Source organism: Euprymna scolopes, chromosome 11 (assembly GCF_053919585.1).
Source record: "Euprymna scolopes isolate OS-2025 chromosome 11, ASM5391958v1, whole genome shotgun sequence".
Lineage (NCBI taxonomy): Eukaryota > Metazoa > Mollusca > Cephalopoda > Sepiida > Sepiolidae > Euprymna > Euprymna scolopes.
Window position 1 is genome coordinate 674,893 of NC_136492.1, and position 22,608 is coordinate 697,500.

Genomic DNA, 22,608 nt, shown 5'->3' on the forward strand with positions numbered 1-22,608 from the left:
AATTTCTGAAGAGGTAGAGTTAGAAAATATGAAGAGAGATAGACAGATAGACAGAAATAGTGAATTTTATAAATTAGATTATTACAAGTACATTAGTTCCTTTGGTAATGTATATTCGCCTCCTTTCTCCCGCAATATATTTATAAGTACTTCCAGAATAACGCTTTCTCTCTTGTTCAAATTTTTCTCGTATTCCCAGGTGCTCAACAAGACTGTCGTGTCGAATAAGCGGTACAATGTCATTGTCCGGTCATGTTTAAGACACGTCTTTCGCTGTCGCTCTCGGGTCTCGTGTGTAGCACGTGTTTCTCACCTCTCGATCATATTTTCTTTTTTATAATCTTTTTCTTTCCTTCCCCCTCGCCCTGATGTCACATCGCACACGGCTTGGTCATTTGTATACGTTGACTGTTACTGTTGCTGCCTTACGCGTGTCCGCGTTACAATATTTCATTCTGCTTTATTACTTTCAGTTTTAATTTTATTTTGTTCCAGTGGAATGTCTAGCTGGCTATGTGTACAATAGATCTTCTGATGCATGCATGGAATGTCCTAAGGGCACCTACAAAAGCGAAATGGGCTATCATCCATGCATCGCTTGTACAGGTATCATGACAACATTTTCAAATGCTTCTACCCGAGAGACCGATTGCCGTATACGTAAGTACTGAAACTCTACAATTGATTTGTAAATTCTACTTTCAATTTTTATTGAAAACAGATACGAGGTTTTTTCCAAACTTGTTTTTTCACAGGCATTTAAAATTGTCGTAAACTCTTGAAAATTCAGTATGTTATTGCTATACACCTTATGAGATGACTGAACAATATTTATGATTTCAGGTTCAAATGAACAGCTACAACATGAATTGGAATACATCCTACTAAAGCCTTATTGGCACAGCTGGTGAATTTCAAAAATGCATTCTGGACGTTAAGACACTGCAGAAAAACGATATGCAATAAATTTCTGTTTTAAACTTGTAAAAATACCACAGAAACGTATGGAATGCATTAGATTACTTTTGAACCCTCTTACTTCGAACATAAGTTCTTGAGTGGCAAAGAAATTCAAGAAAGGCATGCTATCTGTGAGGAGTGATGAGAGGTGTGTAAGGAGTAAGGAAGTCAGAACACCATAGTTGGTTGGCCAAATAAAGAATTTCATGGATAAAGGCCGTTGTGTGTCTATAGAGACAATAAGTGCACAGTTTGATATCAGTGTGGGAAGAGTACACACAATTATTCACGAGAAACTAAAGATATGGAAAATTTGCAAATAATAGATATGAATTTAGATTTGGACGCACCTGCTATACTAAAGATATTGAGTAGTTTTTCATTATTATATGTCCACTCCATTGTTCGCCCATAGAAATTTCAAAAATAAAAAATACGGAAAAAAACAAGAAAATATAATCGCTCAAAAAAAAAGGAAAAGTACGTGACAACCTTCCCACCAGATATTTCGGCAGAAGGAATTCGAATAGAAGTTATTCTCCGGATATTGAGCACTTTTTCTTGCTCGTGCGCTAGACCCCCCCCCCAATAAATAACAACAACATTTTTTTCAATCAAAATAGCAGGGACTGACCGTGCGATAAGAAAAAACTGAACCGCGGGGGCCCGACTCGAATATAACGCGTTTGTCCACACAACGACGACGGCTTATGATGTCATGACGTTGCAAAAGAAGCTTTTTAAACATTTTAGTTAATTACGCGTGCGTGACTCGCGAAAACAGTGACACGAAAACCGAACCCATCTTCCATAAAGTGGTCCCGTTGACGAATTTCCTTTATATAATAGACTAGCTTGGGTACTTGGCATTGCCCGGGTACCGGGAGGTGGTATAGTAAGGCTATTCAGCAACCAAGCCCTAAAATAACTTTTCAATCAAAATAGGAGCGAGTACCCGTGCGAGCGCCCGCCCTCCCAAAAATAGCTGTAGAAGCCAGGTTCAAACTTGTAATAAAAAAAGGAAATAGGAGGTGAAAAATGCAAACGCGTTAGTCGTCTCGCCCACGGCGAACATATAAAGTCACGGGCTTTCGAAATAACGAGTTTTAAACGTACGTTGAGATCGCTTAACGTGGATGACTTGAAAAATATCGACGCAAAAATTGATCTCTCCTTGCAAAATCAATCTAGTTGACAGTTAAAAAATATTTTATGGATATTTGTCGTCCTAGAAAGCGATTTTTCTAACGATACTAATTTTGTAAGTGTTCGTTGCGTGTGTCCAAAGTTTTTGGCAGACATACAAACGCACACTGACACACACGCACATCATAACACACATTTTGCCTTTTATGAAATAGATTTACATTTGAGTCTATCAAAGTATATTTTGTTGAGATTTCATAGTATATTTTGTTGAGATTTCATTAAATGAAATAAGTAGGGGGAGTTCATGTAGGTACAAATATTTCCACTCATATATTTTTTACTGTTCTTTCCTGTTTTCAGCAAATTGTCCGGCTGGTGAAGAGCCAACAGGAGATTATCTTTCGTGTAAGAAATGCAGTCTTGGTTATTACAAAAGCGACTCAAGCAGCATCCATTGCATCCAGTGTCCGACTGGTACAACTACTTTGCAAACCGGTGCAACCAGTGTATCGCAGTGTCCAAAGAAAATAGGTTAGTGAATAGATGTCGGTGCTGTAAATATTGTATAAGTGAATCATCATCATCATCATCATCATCATCATCAGTCTAACATTTGTTTTGTAGATAAAATTATGGCTTATCATTAAAGTGTCCGCGCGTATGTGCGTTATGTGGAGTCGAGCTGTCAAGGAAAGAGGAAAAACAATCAAGATGGCGGCGCCCACAGCTTTTATAACTGGGCGATCTCGTAATGTAACGGAAAGTCACGCCGCTCGTGTGTAAAATCTCACCCGCCGGCTGCATAAACGAAGACCACGAAGAGAACGGGGGGGGGGCGGAGACGGTTATACGGGAATCTTTAGAGATTATTATTGCATGTGACTGAGCCCATAACCTTTTGAATTGACTGTCATTTTCCTTTGGAACAATTTATTTTTTCTTTTCTTCTGAAACAAAATAAAAAAAATGGCGTTCAATTAATTTCTAAGTTTCATAGTGTACATTTTCATATGCTGTTTGTTTAAGACGTTGGGATTTTGAAATCCTCCAGCATTTCTATGAGAGTGTCTTTAGGAACACAATTTTTACCAGACATTATTGTGTTGGAAAATTATTCTTCAGTACACGGGAATACCTTGATTACGCTACCCACCGTGCATTGTCGGTGTTTCTCCTTCGAAAGTTGCTTCTACTTCTCTGGCGACAACTAGAACTAGAATTCCCACTCAGCACACTTCTTTGTTGCAGATTCTTCTACCGTTGCTGATGTCGCTGTTGTGGGTCTAGACGTGGCTGTTGTGACCAATGATCCAGAAATATCGGCGGGTCACTTGAAGATTCCTGTTTGCTAACAGGATCCGTAACGGCCGCATTTATTTTCCTTGTCTGGGATTGTTCACCAGGATAGTGTGGCTGAAATTGTTCTCTGTCACTGCTGAGATCCATATCAAAGAGGTCGACTAGATCTCACTAAGAAAGCATATGTGAAAGAGTAACTCACGCATTGATGGAGTTTAGTGTAGGGTACGCATCCTTCGGGGGAAAAAGATCCTTTAATTTCGCTTATTTTCGAGTTTTATATTTCTTTCTTATTCAAGGAAGCTTTAGCTAGCGGACACACTGTCTAAGGATGTTTTCGATGTTCAGCTGTTGAGTTGATATCCGTTGTTTGGAAGCACTAATTCCATTGGGTATTTTTTTTTCTGAGTGGCATTCTCTTTTAGGAGTGCTCTAATCAGAGAGTAGAAACCTTCGCACCATTCTAGATCATTTCGATTTCGGCGAATATTTTATTTTGATTTTTATTTTACATTGATAAGCAAGGTTTGAATTGTTCTTGAAATGTTAGGATCTCATGTGAAGCCAAATAATAAAACTAGTGTTTTTAAAAACAGCCCTAAGTACACATATTCAACTATAGCAGCGGTACTCACCCGAAACAAGTTGAACCGGCTTTCTCCGAAAGAAATGTGAAGAAAATATTGAATTAATACACTGTTTCCAGTCGCACGTATTTCCCGGTCAGGGGAAATGAAGAAATTAGGATTTTGCAGTTCTTGCTGGGAGATGTTGACATGCACTACATACAGCGCCTGGTGTTCACAAATGTGTACCCATTTGCTACTGACCAGTTTCAACGTAGCTTAACTGATCCAACGATACTTCGTGTGTATCGTGATTATGTCGTATATACAAGGTGTTCAATATTTACCGTTACATATTTCTATTCTTCTTCTTCTTCTTCTTCTTCTTCTTCTTATTATTATTATTATTATTATTATTATTATTATTATTATTATTATTATTGTCTATATTTAGTGATTTTTTTAAAATAAATTTTTATATTTTTCATGTGCATATGGATAAAGTTTAAATTGAAGATATTTTTTTTACAATATTCCACATGATTAAGCGAAATTAATTTCCAATGTAGAGCTATTCAAATCCGAAAAATCTGCAGAAAACATCGCGAAGACCTTAAATGTGAACATAATGTTTATGTGGAGAGCATTAAAACGTTTCAAATCAACTGGTGAGATCAAGATATTTGGTCGATTTTGAAGAGTAAAGTCCCAGTTTCCCACCATATAAATTTGGAGGTTCTGAAGAAGAAAGTAAGTGAACAATCTCACAAAAAAATCATTTTTGACTCGTGTAGAGCATTTACCAAACGCTTGCAGTAGGTTATTGATGCACATGTCGGCTATATCGAATAACATTTGGATATTCTGAATCTAGTAATACGGAGTGAGACAATAAAATTGTCGCCCTAGAAAAGATGACATGATTCCATTTCTCTTTGATGAAAATCAGTTTTCTTTTATTTTGTTGCAGATCATCTACTATTTGTCCAATGATTTACAAACCCCAAAAGAGAGAGGAGTCTTTTTTCATGTCTGAATGTGACACAATTTTAAACGATCGAGTTCGGAGATGCGCCGCTGTACAATTCAGACTCTCTACTAATCGAAATTATGAAAGCAGGATCATTTCCAGCAGCTTCAAAATGCAAAATTCAACGCTTGAGGGCATGTCCAGGGTGAGGAAAACAAAGTTTTCGGCCATGGTTATGGTCTTTGGTGTGATTTCAATTGAGGGTCACATCATGACATCTCACATATTCGGAGTCGGCTTGAAAGTTAATACCAAAGTGTACCTGGATGTGTTGAGGAGTGTGGTGATCCCCTGGTACAATCAGGCGGTCGCTGGCAGACCCTGGGTATGCTAACAGAATTCAGCGCTGACGCACAAGTCCAAAGAGACCCAGGCTTGGCTTCAGAAGGAGTGCTATGACTTCGTACTTTTCTTTCACTGGCCCTCCTTCTTCCCCCGACCTGAACCCGCTGGACTACTTCGTTCAGTCACACGTCGAGAACATCACCAACATGACCCCTCACACACCAAAACTAGCCTGATCGCCGCCATCCGCCGAGTATTCGCCGAACTCCCGCCGGCGCTTGTGAAAAGACATGCACACAGTTCAGATGCTGTGGTTGAGGCTGAATGTGGCTACATTTAATAGATGTCAGCTGTACTACATAATCATTTTCGATATAAGTTTTAAAATAAAGTCGCAGTCTTGTTTTCTAAGGCGACAATTTTATTATTTTACTCTGTGCTATTATTTACGTTGGGATGATTTGTATTGTTTAGTTTATTTAATAAATATGGGCAAAAAATTTTGTAACGTTAATTATTGAATACTCTGTATATATTCAGCTATATAAAATTTGTCATATGTTTCAATTTCATTTTCCTTCTGTACCAGTCAAATAATATGTCATATATTTTTTGACTCTTACATGTCGACATGTCTGACGTGATATTTGGAAGTCATAACTGAGTGAATATCTTCCAAATATCCATGAATTATAATGCTTATATTTCAGTGCGAAACCCCGCCATTCTAAATACTGTCGTCATTGTAATTTTACTTCAATATTCATTCGTGAATTGTGAAATGAACCAAGCGTTTTATGAAGGAGAAATCAAGTCAGCAATGGAGAAAAGGATAGAAGAAATATCCAAGGTGTGGAGTCTTTGCATTGGATATTGCCTAGTCATGGTTAATGTGAACTGTCCGACGTCTAACCGGAAGAAACGAGCAACCGAAATTGGCAATGCGGAAGTTCAAGTTGGAAATGTAAAGTACGGAAAATTTATTTTGTAAAATGTCCTTTTTTTTTGTAACACATGTAAAAATGTGGGGTTCTTACTAAAATATATTAGTGATGGGACGATTCCAATATTTTTCCCAATTTTGTATACAATTACCGATTCTGTTCTAAATTTTATCTTTATTTTACTCACTAGCAGGTCACATCACGTTGCCCGGTCGTAAAATATGCATAAATACTATAATTTAATTAATGCAGATTTTCTATTTATTAGAAACAAAAATAATGTAGGGAACAAACGTAACGTTAAATTCCTTTAAAAAATGACGTGAAAAAAGGAAATAAACTGAGACATGTGCATGCGAGTATTGTGTTTTCTTCTAAACAGTTTATTTCTTGTCAGTGAAAAAAAAAACTCAAGCTGAGATTGAAACCAAAACCTAAAGACAGCGAGTCAAGTACGACAACCATTAGAACAGCTTGCCACGGTCTTTTAAAAGTGTTTTCAAACCTACTTATTCTTAATATAAGGAAGCTGTCATATTTCACAACCGCGCATGTCCAATAATGAAACAGTTGACAAACAAATAAAAATCCGATGACCCTCAAGTACCAATTTTTTCAATTTTAGCAACACCTCTTTTTAGTATGAAACCGATTAAAAAGTTTTCTACATGTCTGAATACTCTATATATCAAATTTCAAGTCTGTATACCAAAGATTCGTTGAGTATATAGTTTGAGAAGTGTTCTGACACGCACATTTTCACTTTTATAGATATATATCAATATGCAATCTTTTCGAATTTATCAAATCGTAGCAATTTTTCGGTAATATTTCTTTCCTAAATTCGGTATTTAATCTATATTTTGTCGATATTTCAATTTCTATAAATATTGATCACTATCAGGGAAACCCGAAGTTGTCCAGGATTTAATGATAATTAACAAATGTTTCACATTCCTATATTTTTATTGGTATCGAAATCGATAAAATCGGCCATTTTTCAATCGAATTGATTGATTGTTCTAGTTGGGGACCCATCACCGTACACGGGGAGGAAGCCTCACATGCATCCTGGCAGTGACTTAGTCTACAATACATTGTGGTCTGCATTGAAATGTAGAGAAGCTACTGTTGATTTTATAAAATTATTTTTATATATATACATGCTTGAATTGGGGTTTAAAATGCAAAAGTCGAATACCAAGCTTCATTTGCACTCTAACAACATTCATTTCAAACACACCCTGTCATATTAAAGAACCTACTGGTGATTTTATATGCCTGACCTTATTGCTTTTGCGGTGATAATAGCTTGAATTTAAGTTTAAAATGAAAAGTCAAGCACCATGGTGCAATTGTGCTTTAAACAGAAACATTCATTTCGAGTGCGCCTCTGTCATATTTAAGAACCTATTGTTAAATTTATATGTCAAGATTTTCGGTATGTGTAGTAATAAAACTTCTCAAATGCGCTTGTGATGTTAGGCTGTGTAAGGTGTTAACTTTGATTTAAATTGCATGTAAATTCCTTCATCGGATTTTTTTCAATTATGGATACTTATCAAAGACGATATACAAAATATATCTAAGAAAACTGCCAGACACATAAAGTACTTTTGTGTGAAATTTCATAAAAATCGGTCCAGCCATTTTGGAATTGATAGGAACTCTCTTTTACTCTCTCTTACACACACACACACACACACACACACACACACACACACACACACACACACACACACAAAGTTCCTTTTATATAATAGTAAATATTTTATTATTCGTACCAGAAATAGAAAATTTTGTTTGAAAAATAAAAACTAAAAAAGTTTTAAATTAGGCTATTTTTCCCATTTCGACTCCACTATCTCAAAAGTTCCAGTTCTCCCGATTCATGTTATAAAAACTAAAATATATAATAAACCTCTTGCAGTCACAAATAAAGATCTATTTTGTCCTGTGGATCAATATCTACTTATACTTCACGCGCGGACGTAGTTTAAGACACGAGAACCTTGGGTTGTAGGAAATTGTTTGTTATCTCAGTTTGCGTTAGTTTCTGTGTTTGGATCCACAGTAAAAACGTTATCTATTTAAATAATTCTTAGTTTAGTGTTTACTTCTCCGTTTCGGATTAATACTAATAAATTTGTGCATATATTCGAGTAACAATTATACTCCCATAGTGTCCCTTGAATTAATTTTTCGTGCTAACAAATGTCTTTGTAGACTCCATTACTATGATGGTTTCATCTCAGACTTAATTGTTTTTATATCATTTTAATATTTTTCTTGCTAAAATCACTTGCAAATTGTGCTGATAACGCGGTCACAGACAAAAAAGTTTTTAACGCCCTCATATTTGTCCATCAAACAACAACAACTAAATTGGATACCCACATATGATTTGTTTATAATGGTGAAGTCTTTGTGCAGAACCAACCATTGTTTTGGTACAACTGCTAATCTTCGCCAGTGCAATACAGTAAGCCTCAAGTTTTACATAAGTTTTTCTTCTCCTAGATGCACGTCTGTGGTGTATCTCTTCCAGTGAATTAAACGCCTCCCCCATATACTAACCTGGAAGTTTCTATATCTAGACGCGGTACATAGAGCGCATAGCCTTCTCAAATGGGTACTTATCTTGTACTGGCCAGGATCATTGTTTCTTAACTATGGTGATCTGCTGAAAACCGGTGTGTCAACATGATTGTGCCGTATATGCATATACATAGAAAAAAATCTAGTCTTAGATGTATGTATGAAATACAGTGTTTTTTTTTTGGCTACTTCTGCTGCTAATCTCTTTGCAAGCCAGTCATCCTTCGCTGCTGCTGATATTTTCTCACGTGCTTATATGCACTATGTTACATCGGTGACTTGAAAACCTACTCGATCTAAAACTCGACTTCCCAGTCTAGAAAATATCATCGATTCCTATTAACTTATATCATCTAATATATAAAAGGCTATGTGTTTGTCTGTCTGGCACGGAGTGGTGCTAGGGGCGTCAAATGATTGAATTTTTATGGACCATTATTTTATGGATTTTTACCGGTTAAAACAGTTTTTAAAGGGATCAAAAATGAAAACATTTGTATACATTTTCTACATTCATCTTGGTTTATTTTTTATTTTTAATCAGTTCTTATGCGTATCACGTTGGTACAGTGGTAACGTCATCAGATTTGAATGCTACAGATTCGATTCAAGCTGATGGCACCGAAAAACTTATCGATTTACTTTTGAAATTACGACTCTATAATAATATATACGAAATTAGGACAAATCAAAATATCATATTTAAGTGTATTTTATGACTGGGTAAATCTAAACGCAAATTCCATGAACATGATTTGATGTCCAATATTCTTTTGGATAACAAACAATTCTTACAATGAAAGAATTGTTATACATTTTATGCATTTATCTTAGTTTATATTTAATCGGTTCATATCCATGTCACGTGGTAACGTCAACAGCTTTGAATGCTAGAGTTATATTTTACTTTTGAAATCACGAAATCTAAACAGATTAAAATATACTTAAGCGTAATTTACGACATGGCAAAGGCACCCCCGCTAGTAATTATTTATTAATTGACCCATTTTGATCAAAATGTCAACCTTTTGTTATTGTAAATGCCTTTCTCTGTAAGTCAAAAAATCTCTAGCTGAGATCGAAACCCAAACCTATAGACAGTAAGTCACGCTCGATAATCATTATGCACACTTGACACGATCTTTACGAAATGTTTTCGAACCTGTTTATTCTAAACATAATATGAACGATTCGCGCATGCTTAGTCGTAAAACAGTTAGCAAACAAATAAAAACGGTGACTCCCACGTATCAATTTTTTAATTTTGAACCCTTAGCAGCCTTTTCTCTGGATGAAGGCTGATTAACATTTTTCTATATGTCTGAATATCCTATATACCAAATCTGTAAATAAAAAATTCGTTGAGTTTATAGGTTGAGAAGTGTCTTCACATACACATTCTCACTTTTATAGATATATAAAGTATGTTATTGTTACAGGACTCCATTTGTATCTAGCTAGCCAAGTCATCCAAACTGCATAACTACCAGCCACATACCAACCTTCACTCAGAGCCCAATCTGCAACATAAAGGCAGTATATAATTTATTTCATTAAATTTCTTTCTTTTTGTAAACAAATGCTAAATGATGCTTAAATATATATATAATAAACCATAGAAAGATATTAGAATGTACATTTGTTATATAACTTTTAAAATATCATTTCAAGCCAGTGTTAAATTAATTTATTTAAATGCCTTTCTTTTAGTAAACAGTTTAGTTCAAGGAATATTTTTTCTAGCCATGTTTAATTTTTAATTTCAGAAGAGTTTTCGATGGGTAGCTATTCTATAAAACACTTGGATATGAAAAGTTTTCAGTTAGCAGCTTGTCTATACAGGTTCTGAACTTTATAAGTAAGCAAGCAAAAGCAAACGATTCTTCTCGTGTTGACATGAAAAAATGCGCTGGAATGCTAAAAGGTCCATTGTTTATGTAGCAATTCTGGTTGCTAACAGAAAGTGAATTAATTTGATTCGTCAATTCTTATTAGCAGCGTTTATAATTAGAATCTTTCAACCGTCAAGGATCATACCCATTATATGTGGAAGAGGTTTGTCTCTTTGCTGCTTTGGTTGCTTTGAGATTCAGTAGAAAAGTATCAGTCAAGAATCGGACTGAGTTACTCCGCTTGGGTATTATCCAGGGGTCCACCCTCTCAGGCCTTGCCACTCATTTTTCAGGTGGGGTAAGTTTGTTGCTTGCTGCTTGAGGCGCCCTGATCGGGGAATGCCGACGGACATGACTAGGCAATTTTTGCTAGGAAAGAGTGCGTCTCCTTAAGGAAAACCTGCTTGACACCCCACTTTCTTAACCTTGTACCACATGATGCTGTGGTCGGCAGCACTTAAATATCTACCCCCATTATATATAAAAAAAATTGCAATAATTTTAATGTTCTGTTTGTAGATCTAATGCTGATTCAAAAACAAAAGACGAACGCACATTCACCGAAAATATTTTTACACAGGATTGTAAAGTTAATCAAGACGAATACCAAGTGGCAAGTCAGAAGTATTATTTATATTTATACGAATTGTTAAGTAATCAATGTTTGTTTTTATAAGGCTTTTGATTCTATACTTAAAAAGTGCAAAATACATGCTAATATACATTTTATTTTTTGGATTGATTTTGTTTTAAAAAGATAATGTGATTGCGAGTTATTTATGCAGTTGAACAATTCACTCAACACTTTCTTTTGATGCATAAAATGGTTGCGTCATTTTAATGCTTCAGAAGACATCTAACACCTGAACCAATCTCTTGCTTATATCAGAGCCAGATACGTCATAAAATGGAGCACCGTTGGCATATATGGACAGGAGATGCTCAGAGAACCCAGTTCTGTTTTGATAAAATTCCAAACCGGATTCGAAACCTCTTCTTGCGAGCCTGTGTTTTCTCTATCGTTATTTTCATGGCAAGTGCTTATCTGAACTCTAATCTATGGCCCCACTTACTAAACTTTTACAAAAACCATTCCTCTAGCAACAACAACAATCAACAGTTTCTCCCACTCTCTATCTGTGCCTAAATGTAAACGCAAATTCCATGAGCAGAAGTCATTTTCTAGAACTTCCCGCCTGTGGAACTCTGTTCCGTGACCTGCTTTCCAGTTGACTACAATATGGTTGTCTTCAAGCTCAATGCAAAAAAAGTTTTTGTTGAGTCAGTGATAACCATGCACTTATGAACCCTAATCCTCAACTGGCTTTTGGACTTAATGAATGTTGACTTCCATTTAAAAAAAAGTCTATTGTTAATGCTTTTTTAAAGATTTTTATCCAATTGAAGTTTAATGCAATAATTTGATTTGATTTTTTAAGTCTAATATTTATTTGTATAATAAAACATTCATAAAATGCGCACGCACGTACACACACCACACACACACCACACACATACACACACGCACGCGCACGCACACGCGCACACGTACACACACGCGTGCGCACACAAACACATACACACACACATATATGTAATAAAGCTCAACGTGTGCGTGTGTGTATGTCCGTGCGTACACGAATATACTCCTATATAGTTAAATATTATACTAAACTGACCACCTACAATGATAGAAGAGGTATCAGGGAGAAAAAATTCGTATGATAAAGTCATCCCTTCACCAACAAGGGTGGAGCCACAGAGAGGCAACCTTATGCACGCTCACTCCATTTCACGTAAAGCTACTAAATTTGGCAGAATAACAAATTATAGCGAGCGGAAAGTTATGACAAGTTACACCGTTCAACCTCATCAACGGGGTGAGGTCCCAAGAGAAGGTCACTTATAACTGGAAACCCTCTGCACACTCCCACCGTTTGATTTACACTCGTAGAATTACCAAATATCGCAGGCTGTCCAACTATGGAGTGGTCGGAGGTTTTAATGGTTACACTACTTACCCCAACAAACGGGGTAGGGGCCTCACGGGTTTCACTTATAAATGGAAACCCTATGCACGCTCGCACTGTTTGATGTAATACCGAATTTGCCATGATAACCTCATCATGGGAAAAGGGGGAGGTGTTAGCGGATTAAATAACTAACTTACACCAACGGAGGTGAGGCCCAGTGGGGGATACTTATAATGGGGAACCCTAATTAGTGTTAATATTTTATGTCGATAAAGATTCCCACTACTGCCCCCTCATGTTCGTTTGAGGGGATTGCTTTGGCTTTGATACTCCAAAAATTAGAAGCTATCTCGTTACACCCACATCACTTTTTCATAACCTTCATACTTTCATAAACCAGAGTCCATTTTTTAAAGATTTTATAATAACGGGTACTTCTGCTAGTATATATATATATATATATATATGGGTGGGTGCGTGTGTGTGTATTTATGCGTGCGTGACAAAAAACGTGTGTATCTATCTGCTCGATAACATCGGCAATCCCAAATAGAATGCCGTGGGTTTCTCCTCCTTCGTTATTTCTTCTTTTCTGCCGTGTCGCCGTCTCTCATATTGGCGATTATCAATGAAGTACGCACAGATTCATAAGTATAAAATTAAAACAAAATCAAGAATCAAGAATACAGTCATTCGCATTCCGTATATGTTGTTTATGCGCTGAGTGTTTGTTTAACATCATCATAGCAAACTGCCCTCTGCACGCTATTATTATTATTGTTATTACTATCAAAGATTGCAAACTGACAACAACAGTTGGTGTTCCCTGGACTCTGAGTGACATCAAACCCCCATGATTTCACATGAATTAGAATGAACCTCTTAACCATTGATTTCTCGATTGCAATGACCATTAATTACCACTGGGATTTGGGTGTCATTGACCCCCCCAAGGTCCAGTTCCTTTCGCACTAATCCAATGGAAGTCTGGTCAGTGTTTTCTTTTCTCGGTCTTTCCATCCTCCTTGATCCGTCTCGATTATTTGTTATAGTGCTAGTTGATAGTGTCACTCCATTTTTTAGATAGAAGGAGGAAGTTAAAGTTATTATTATAATTATTATTATTATTATTATTATTATTATTATTATTATTATTATTATTATTATTATTATTAAAATTATTATTATTGGGTCATTATAATAATAATAATAATAATATTATTTTAAAAATATTATTGATTATAATAATCATAATATTATTATTATTTATATTATTATTAAAATTATTATTAATATTAAAATTTCTATTATTTGTAAAATTATTAAAATTAATATTATTCAAATAATTATTACTATTATTATTAAAATTCATATTATTATTAAAATTATTATTAATCTTAAAACTATTATAATTATTAAAATTATTATTGTTATTGTGGTTGTTTTTTCGCAATTGAACAACATTTTCTATTTCTTTTTTTCTTCAGAATTCAGCCCAGTTGATGAGTTGTGCAGTGAGCACTTCTTGTAGATATTCGAAATTGGTTTCTAACAAATGCGGTAAGTGCTTTTATTAGGTACGTACAAAATAAATGGCCGATTTTTAAAAATTTATAAATATCTTGATCACTCTAATCACTTCAAAATTTACGAAAATTAAAAAATTACCAATTTTAAAAAGCTGTTACTATTTATTAATTAACGATCAAAGAATATAATAAACACATTCATTTTTATATCTTAATTAAAATGTATTATTGTGTATATCGTCTTTAAATTGAGCTTTTTTGTTCAATATTTAAAAAAAAAATGAATGGAATCGTAAAAAATATTTCATGCGATTTTACATAACACATTTCGTATTACAATATTTTCGTTGTACGCATGAATGTGTAAACATCAGCGTTAGAGTCACAATGAAAAAATAATTTCAACATGAAATTATTTCTACTAACGAATAATTTGGACAATATCATAAAACGAACAGACAGGATTTGCATCCCGCCCACATGGTTTATATTTAATTATTAATAAATATTTCTTCCAGCTCTCTGGGCATTTTGCAACTGTTATATTTCAAGAAAAAAAATGATAAACTGATTTCATCCAAATTTTCGGAATATTACTGAATTTGAAATTTTTTAACCAACAATGCTAATGTCTATGTTTAAAATGAGTCAAGTTCTCATTCGACCAAGCAAGACGGATGCAGAAACGGTGTCTCTAACGAATGATAAGTACTAATTCTTAAAATTCATTTTAATTCCTGAAATGTATACATTCTACCTCGCGAAATTTTGTTTCTCTTGTTTTTTCTTTTGTTTTATTTATTTTTATTTATATTATGTCTTATTTTTCTTGTTTTTTTTTTGCAAACTTTCTCTAGTCTTAAGATGAAATTCGTTAACCCCCCCTCCCTCTCGTATGAGTTAAACAGCTTCAATCCTGCTATACTCCAAGTAAACTAGCAATAAAAGAAAAGCCCGGCAAAATGTATTTCAAAATCCAAACTTTATCCACTAAAAAAAAAAGTTAATTTTCACGCATGAGCATAACGAATATTTTTCTATAAATAGATATACACGTGCACAAAATATCCGTAAATAATAATACTCTCCCAACTCCAAAAACATGGCCAAATTCTCAAGACGGATGCAGAAACGGTGTCTCTAACGAATTCATTTTAATTCCTCAAATGTATACATGCTACCTCGCTAAATTTTGTTTCTCTTGTTTTTCTCTTTGTTTTATTTATTTTTATTTATATTATTATGTCTTATTTTTCTTGTTTTTGGAAACTTTCTAGTCTTAAGATGAAATTCGTTAATCCCCCTCCCTCTCGTATGAGTTAAACAGCTTCACTCCTGCTATATTCCAAGTAAACTAGCGATACAAGAAAAGCCTGGCAAAATGTATTTCAGAATCTACCACAAACCAGGATTTTTCCCCTACATTAGAAGAAGATAGGACTTTATTCAAGTAATATACTTAATATCTACAATGACTATGAGCTCGTTTGTACTGGAAATGTGCCGTTCCTGCTAGCTATACTAAACCACTTAATATAATTGTATTATTTTCAATTATATCTGTAACTGAAATTCAGTGTCCCTAGCCACATCACTAGGACTATTTCTGAATAGATACACAATGATTAGAGCCTGACCTAATTGACTGTCTTTAACTACGAAATCCGACGCGCCATGTACTAAGTTTCTCTTTTTACGGTACAAACACCCCTGCTGGCTTGCTACGTATATCCAATGTACACTTTTACTCCAAGACGACTGCCTCTGTCTGATCTGCATGTTAAAAAAAATTTCCCTCCCTCTCTAACAAAATTTTACTTGACACTCTTAATCTTAACAATTAATTTTACTGTATTCTGTCAGCTTAATCCTCTCCTGAAAACTAAAACCCAGCTCTACTACCTAAGCTGCCACTAACACTCGTACATTACACAAGCCTTGGGGGGGGTCCTTAGCTTTCCGCCCTTAACCTTCGCATGTTGACTGATTGGAAGTAATTATCACTAAACATCTATACATTTCTACCTTTATGGCATGCATTAGCTTATTCTTATCCAGGTAGATACTTACTAGCTACAGTCTGTACTTAGATTTACGGATATTTACATTACATAGCAATAGCTGTCTCTTCCTTAGCTTTGCAATATTAAATACAAAAACTGAACCAAAACTCTGTAATGCAAAATACAACTTCATGATTTTTAAACGAAAGCTGAAGATATCTGCCGTAGACGAGGAAACATACTTAATACTTACAACCTCCATATATTCGCATCTACTGGAAATCTGCCCATATATCTATTTACTTTATTATACATACTGAATACGCCGTAGCTTATAATTTACTTCCAATTATACCTATACAGTATTGTACTTCATATAAAATGACGTCACTGTTATCTACATTGAAGATACATCTTAATCCTCCTGCCATCTGAAATATCCAGAGCTTGGGCAACAAAATTTTTAGTTAATTCTTAATATCAAGCATTCTGTAACGCGTTATCCTATTCCTAAGCCATAAATATAGTTGCTTCCACTGTATGAACTCTTACTCGCCCCCTCCTCCAGTGACAATGAAATAGCAACGTCCCTTAATCACTTTGAGGAGTATTATTTTACAGTAGATATATAACTTTTACAAACTAACCCAGTAACATTAACTATCCCAACGTGGTCGCAGAAATACCTGAATATGGACCCAGGCGCGGGGCAAATCCTATCGGTGCTGATGGACCTATAGATCTTCCCAGGTCATCCATCTAGGAGAAGGAAAACTCTAAAACTAAACCTAAGGGGAAAGAGGCCTCTTCAGTCTTGGATGACAACCTTCCTAGGGCTGGTGACTCAAACAAATTAACGGTCTGTAAACCTTAACTGCTTACGGAGTAGATAGGCACTATCTATCGCCCGGTTTCCATACTCCTTCTTTGCCTATTAGCCAGGCGTAGAGGTCGAATCACAGGACTTCGACCGAAACTCTCAGTGATCGATCTTGTTTCCTGACTAGGGCAATGAACGCCCTTTTCCCCACTCCCTACACATCCCATCCATTTAAATTGGCAACTTGGAAGTGCTTGAATACCATAATGCCAGTGCAAGTAGATTGGGTTGACCATCGTCTGATGGGTTGAGGGTACCGGATTGACAGTTACTGGCTTCTATTCCCGACTGGTAGTACAGGTTCCCTTACGCTTAGAGCGGCTGCTACATCAATAGTTGAATAATATCGGGATGTTTGCATAGCCATGCTGCGCATGGAAAGGGACCCTGCACTCATCCCCGGGGGATTTCCTGAGGCCACAATCCTAGTAGATGGAAGGTCAACTGATGGTCTACTTGTGTTGCATGTCTAGTATTCTGCATAACCACTTGGTCACCATCCCTTCTTAAACTGAAACTGGAATTGATAGTACAATATAAAAATTTACGCTTAAACCAGGACAAACCTCAAACAAAACCAATTTGCCTCCTCCGTTGAGACTTGCATTTACGAACATCCGTGGGCTTAGAACTAATTTAGATAATGTTGAAGCATTTCTTCAAAAAACACCCCGGATATCTTAGCACTAAGTGAGACTAACGTACACTTCTCTATCCTCTCTAACAACTTTAACATGCCCGGATATCTCCCACTTTGCCGTAAGGACTCTGACAGACATATGCACGGACTTGGAGTCTATATTCGTAACACCCTTCCCTTGACTAGAGAAACAAAACTAGAATCGGACGATCAAGCCTTTATGTGCTTTAGACTTAACATGCAGCATAACATTAGTTACTTTTATTTTCTCTACAACTCTCCCTCGACTCAGGACTCTACCCTAATAAACAAACTCTCTGACAGCATAGACACAGCACTCTCCCTCGGCACTAGCGCACAAGTGCATGTATTTGGTGACTTCAATGTCCACCACAGCGACTGGCTTGGATTTCCTACTTACACAGACGCAGCTGGTGTCATAACACATAGCTTCTCTATATCTCATTCCCTATCACAGACGGCTTCGTTTCAGACACGTTTCCCAGATCAGTAAGATCAACATGCCGCACTTCTAGATCTATTTCTGACAACAGTTCCCGATGATTGTGTAACAAATGCCCACAGCCCACTCGGGAACGCCGATCATGCAGTGATAATGGTTGAAATCGCCCTAAACCCTAGAGCTAAAACCGAAGAGCCACTGCTCAAAACAACGAGGTAATATAAAAAAAGCTGACTGGGAAGCCACCAGGGATCTCCTCAGAGACACCCCATGGCGAAATATCTTTTCACTTCCTGCTGAACAGTGCGCCAAGGAGACCACTGAATGGTTCAAAACGGCAATTGAAGTACATGTTCCCGCGCGGAAATTTTATAGCAAGCCTCACTCTCCCCAATGGTTTACTTCTACTTGTGCAGCTGCCATTGCGCAAAGGCAGCATGCGTACCGCATATTTAACCGACATAAGTCCAGTTGAAGTATATAGAAGCCAAAAGTAACTGTAAGAATAAAATAGCGACAGCTAAGAGAGAATTTACTGAAACCGCAAAAAAAAAAAAACAAAAAAAAAAAACGCATCGAAGCACAGAAATTAGGAACCCGTGATTTCTAGTCAATCTACAACAGTGTAGTAAATAATGGGCAATCAACAATTCCTCCACTATCCAACAATCATGAGCTTGTTTGTTCAGCAACCGAGAAGGTTAACATGCTTGCCAGTCGGTTTGCCTCCAACTCCACACTGGACCCTGCTAACCGCCCCTCCCTGACTTTCCTTTGCGGACAGACGCCACACTAGACGATCTAAAAATCACCCCTTCTCAGGTACATGCTATCATAAAAAATCTTGACACTATTCCTAATATTCATAAATGACCTCCCTGACAAAATTGTTTGTGAGATGGGTTTACATGCTGATGACACTACGCTCTATAACAGACACGACAGGAAAACAAATGACCACATACTAAAGAAATGGCAGAAATCCTAGAGGATGACCTCCGATCTGTAGTGGAATGGGGGCAAAAACGGATGGTCACATTCAATGCTGCCAAAACTAAACTTGTTTCCTTCAATAATTCCAAGAAACCTTCTCTACAAACAATAGCAATGACCAAAGTCTCTTTATCTGAAAGTACATCTTTTAAACTTCTCGGCCTAACGTTCACAGGAAATATGAGTTGGAACAATTACATTGAGAACGTTGCCAGGACTGCTGCGAAAAAGATAGATCCTTTCTACCGTGCTAGAAAGCTGCAAACGCCTGAAAGTATCCTATACCTCTATAAGGCCACCATTCACCCATGTATGGAGTATTATTGTCATATTTGGGCTGGTGCATCTGCTGCTAGTCTCTCGCTCCTGGACAAGGTCCAAACGAGAATCGCCAACCTGATAGGTCCTGAACAGTCATTTAAGCTTCAGCCTCTGTCCCATCGATGAAGTTTTGCATCCCTCTGCCTGTTTTACAAGTACTTTAAAGGTGAATGCTCTGACGAGCTGCAAGCACTTGTACCCCCTCGACGTAAATACCCCCGACAGACCCGAAAAGCAGCTAAATCCCACCCCTTCACAGTAAAGATCCTTAGGTGTAAGAGAGCCTTCTACTCCAGTAGTTTATTCCCCAGAACCGCAAGTTCAAGAGTAACGTGAAACGATATCTTGCTGCCCAACTCCCTATATAGTACCCCTGTAGCTTATGTCCCTTATAGTAGCCCCCTACTTAAAAGTGCCGATGTGCCTTGTTTGGTGTGAAAATGTCATAAAAATTTAAAAAAAAGAATCAGAATTTAAAAATGAAATTTAAATATCAATCTTTATCTATAAAATTATAATGTTAATTGTAAAGTTTGAATAAAATGTACTAATATAATAAGCGCATACATTATATTACAACAGGATAAATGTAAAAAAAGTCATTAATATTTTTATAATCTTCAACCATAAAAATATTGAAGTATACTGTTTTATTTTCTCTTTAAATTTAAAATAAAATGACGTTGGGCTCCATAGAATTTCTGCGTGTCGCTTTTCCCATTGTCTGATCGTGCGAAGACGAATTTCTCTTAGTAATTAGTTGGTGATAATAAAGCATTTGTTAATAAACAAAAAGTGTCCTATAATTTAATATCTTTAGACTTTACTTAACTAATTATCTTTAAATTGGTTCGGGAAAAATAAATATACGTCAAGGGAATTTTACAATTAATTTACTTAATAGTAAAATTTAGCTGAACTTTCTGCGTTTTTGTTACCGCCGTGAAAACATTTTTTCATCAAAATCTTTCCACATGTAAAAAGACATTTCCTATTATCGATTTACTTCAATCTTTTTTTTTTTCAAACACTATCAAAAGCTTATAAAATAACATTATTATAAAATAAAGTTTTTATAAAATAAAATTATCATAAAATAAAATTATTATAAAATAAAATTATATTATAAAATAAAACTATTATGAAATAAATTCTTAAAAAATAAATTTATAATAAAATAAAGTTATTATAAAATAAAATTATTATAAAACAAAATTATTGTAAAATATAATTATTGTAAAGTAAAATGATACTAAAATAAAATTATCATAAAGTAAAATCATTATAAAATAAAATAATTATAAAATAAAATTATCATAAAATAAAATTATCATAAAATAAAATTATTATTAAATAAAATTATTATAAAATAAAATTATGATACAGTACAATTATTATAAAACAAAATTATTATAAAATAATATTATTATAAAGGAAACTTATCATAAAATAAATTCATTATAAAATAAAATTATTATAAAAAAGTTATAAAATTATTACAAAATATAATTATCATGAAATGAAATTATTTTAAAATTAAATTATCATAAAATAAAATTATTTTCAAATAAAATTATTATAAAATAACATTATTATAAAACAGTGATTATGGAATAAAATTATAATGAAATAATATTTTAATAAAATAAGATAATTATATAATAATATAATTAGGAACTAAAATGATTATAAAATAAAATTATTGTGAAATAAAATTATTATGAAATAAAATTATTATAAAATAATATCATTATAAAATAAAATTATCATGAAATAAAATTATTATGAAATAAAATTATTATAAAATAAAATTTTTTTCTAAAACAAAAATTTTATAATATAAAATTATTCTAAAATAAAATTATTATAAAATAATATTATTATAAAATAAAATTATTATGAAATAAAATTATTATGAAATAAAATTATTTTAAAAAAAATTTATTATAAAATACAATTTTTTAACATAAAATTATTATAAAATAAAATAATATTATTATAAAATTAAATTATTATTAAATAAAATTATTATGAAATAAGATTATTACAAAATAAAATTATTATAAAATAAAATTATTATAAAATACTATTATTATAAATGTAATTTTATAATATAAAATTAGTATGAAATAAAATTATTATAAAATAAAATTATTATAAAGTAAAATTATTATGAAATAAAATTATCATAAAAATATTTTTAAATAAAATCATTTTAGAATAAAATTTTATAAAATAAAATTATTATAAAATAAAATTATTATAGAATAAAATTATTATGAAATACGATTATTATAAAATAAAATCATTATAAAATAAAATTATTATAAAATACTATTATTATAAATAAAATTTTTATAACATAAAATTATTATGAAATAAAATTATTATAAAATAAAAATATTATAAAGTAAAATTATTATGAAATAAAATTATCATAAAAATATTTTTAAATAAAATTATTTTAGAATAAAATTATTATGAAATAAAATTATTATGAAATAAAATTATTACAAAATATAATTATTACAAAATAAAATTATTATGAAATAAAATTATTACGAAATAAAATTATTATGAAATAAAATTATTATGAAATAAAATTATTACGAAATAAAATTATTATAAAATATAATTATTATAAAATAAAATTATTACAAAATAAAATTATTATGAAATAAAATTATTATTAAATAAAATTATTATGAAATAAAATTATTATAAAATATAATTATTATGAAATAAAATTATTATAAAATAAAATTATTATAAAATAAAATTATTACGAAATAAAATTATTATAAAATAACATTATTATGATTATCAGGTTTTTCTTACCATGACACTTGTTCAGTTTTCACCATTTAATCGCACTTTTTTTATTAATTAGGAGTCACTACTTATCAAAGCTGAAGGCCATTCGAGGATAAGAGTTAATGAATGTAAGGTGGTGGTGTAGTAATCACTTATTGTGTAAAGTAGGTAGAATTTTATTATTTATGAGGACGATTTAACAGGAACATAATATTTGAAGGCTATGATGTTGTTTTTAACCGGGAAACTTACCAGCAATATTCCAAGCT

General features: G+C 33.7%; 2 protein-coding genes across 2 annotated transcripts in view; both read left to right on the forward strand.

The window, feature by feature from the left end:
• LOC145287716 (uncharacterized) overlaps positions 1-22,608 on the forward strand; it is a 640,174-nt gene that overhangs the window by 115,096 nt on the left and 502,470 nt on the right. The window lies entirely within an intron of this gene.
• The window catches only part of LOC145288226 (uncharacterized), a 41,440-nt gene continuing 19,407 nt past the window's right edge, over positions 576-22,608 (forward strand). The window contains exons 1-5 of the mRNA XM_080136267.1: positions 576-660; positions 2,470-2,640; positions 6,000-6,258; positions 11,243-11,336; positions 14,184-14,256. Of these exons, the coding sequence (XP_079992393.1) occupies positions 576-660; positions 2,470-2,640; positions 6,000-6,258; positions 11,243-11,336; positions 14,184-14,256 (682 nt within the window). The remainder of the gene's footprint in view (positions 661-2,469; positions 2,641-5,999; positions 6,259-11,242; positions 11,337-14,183; positions 14,257-22,608) is intronic.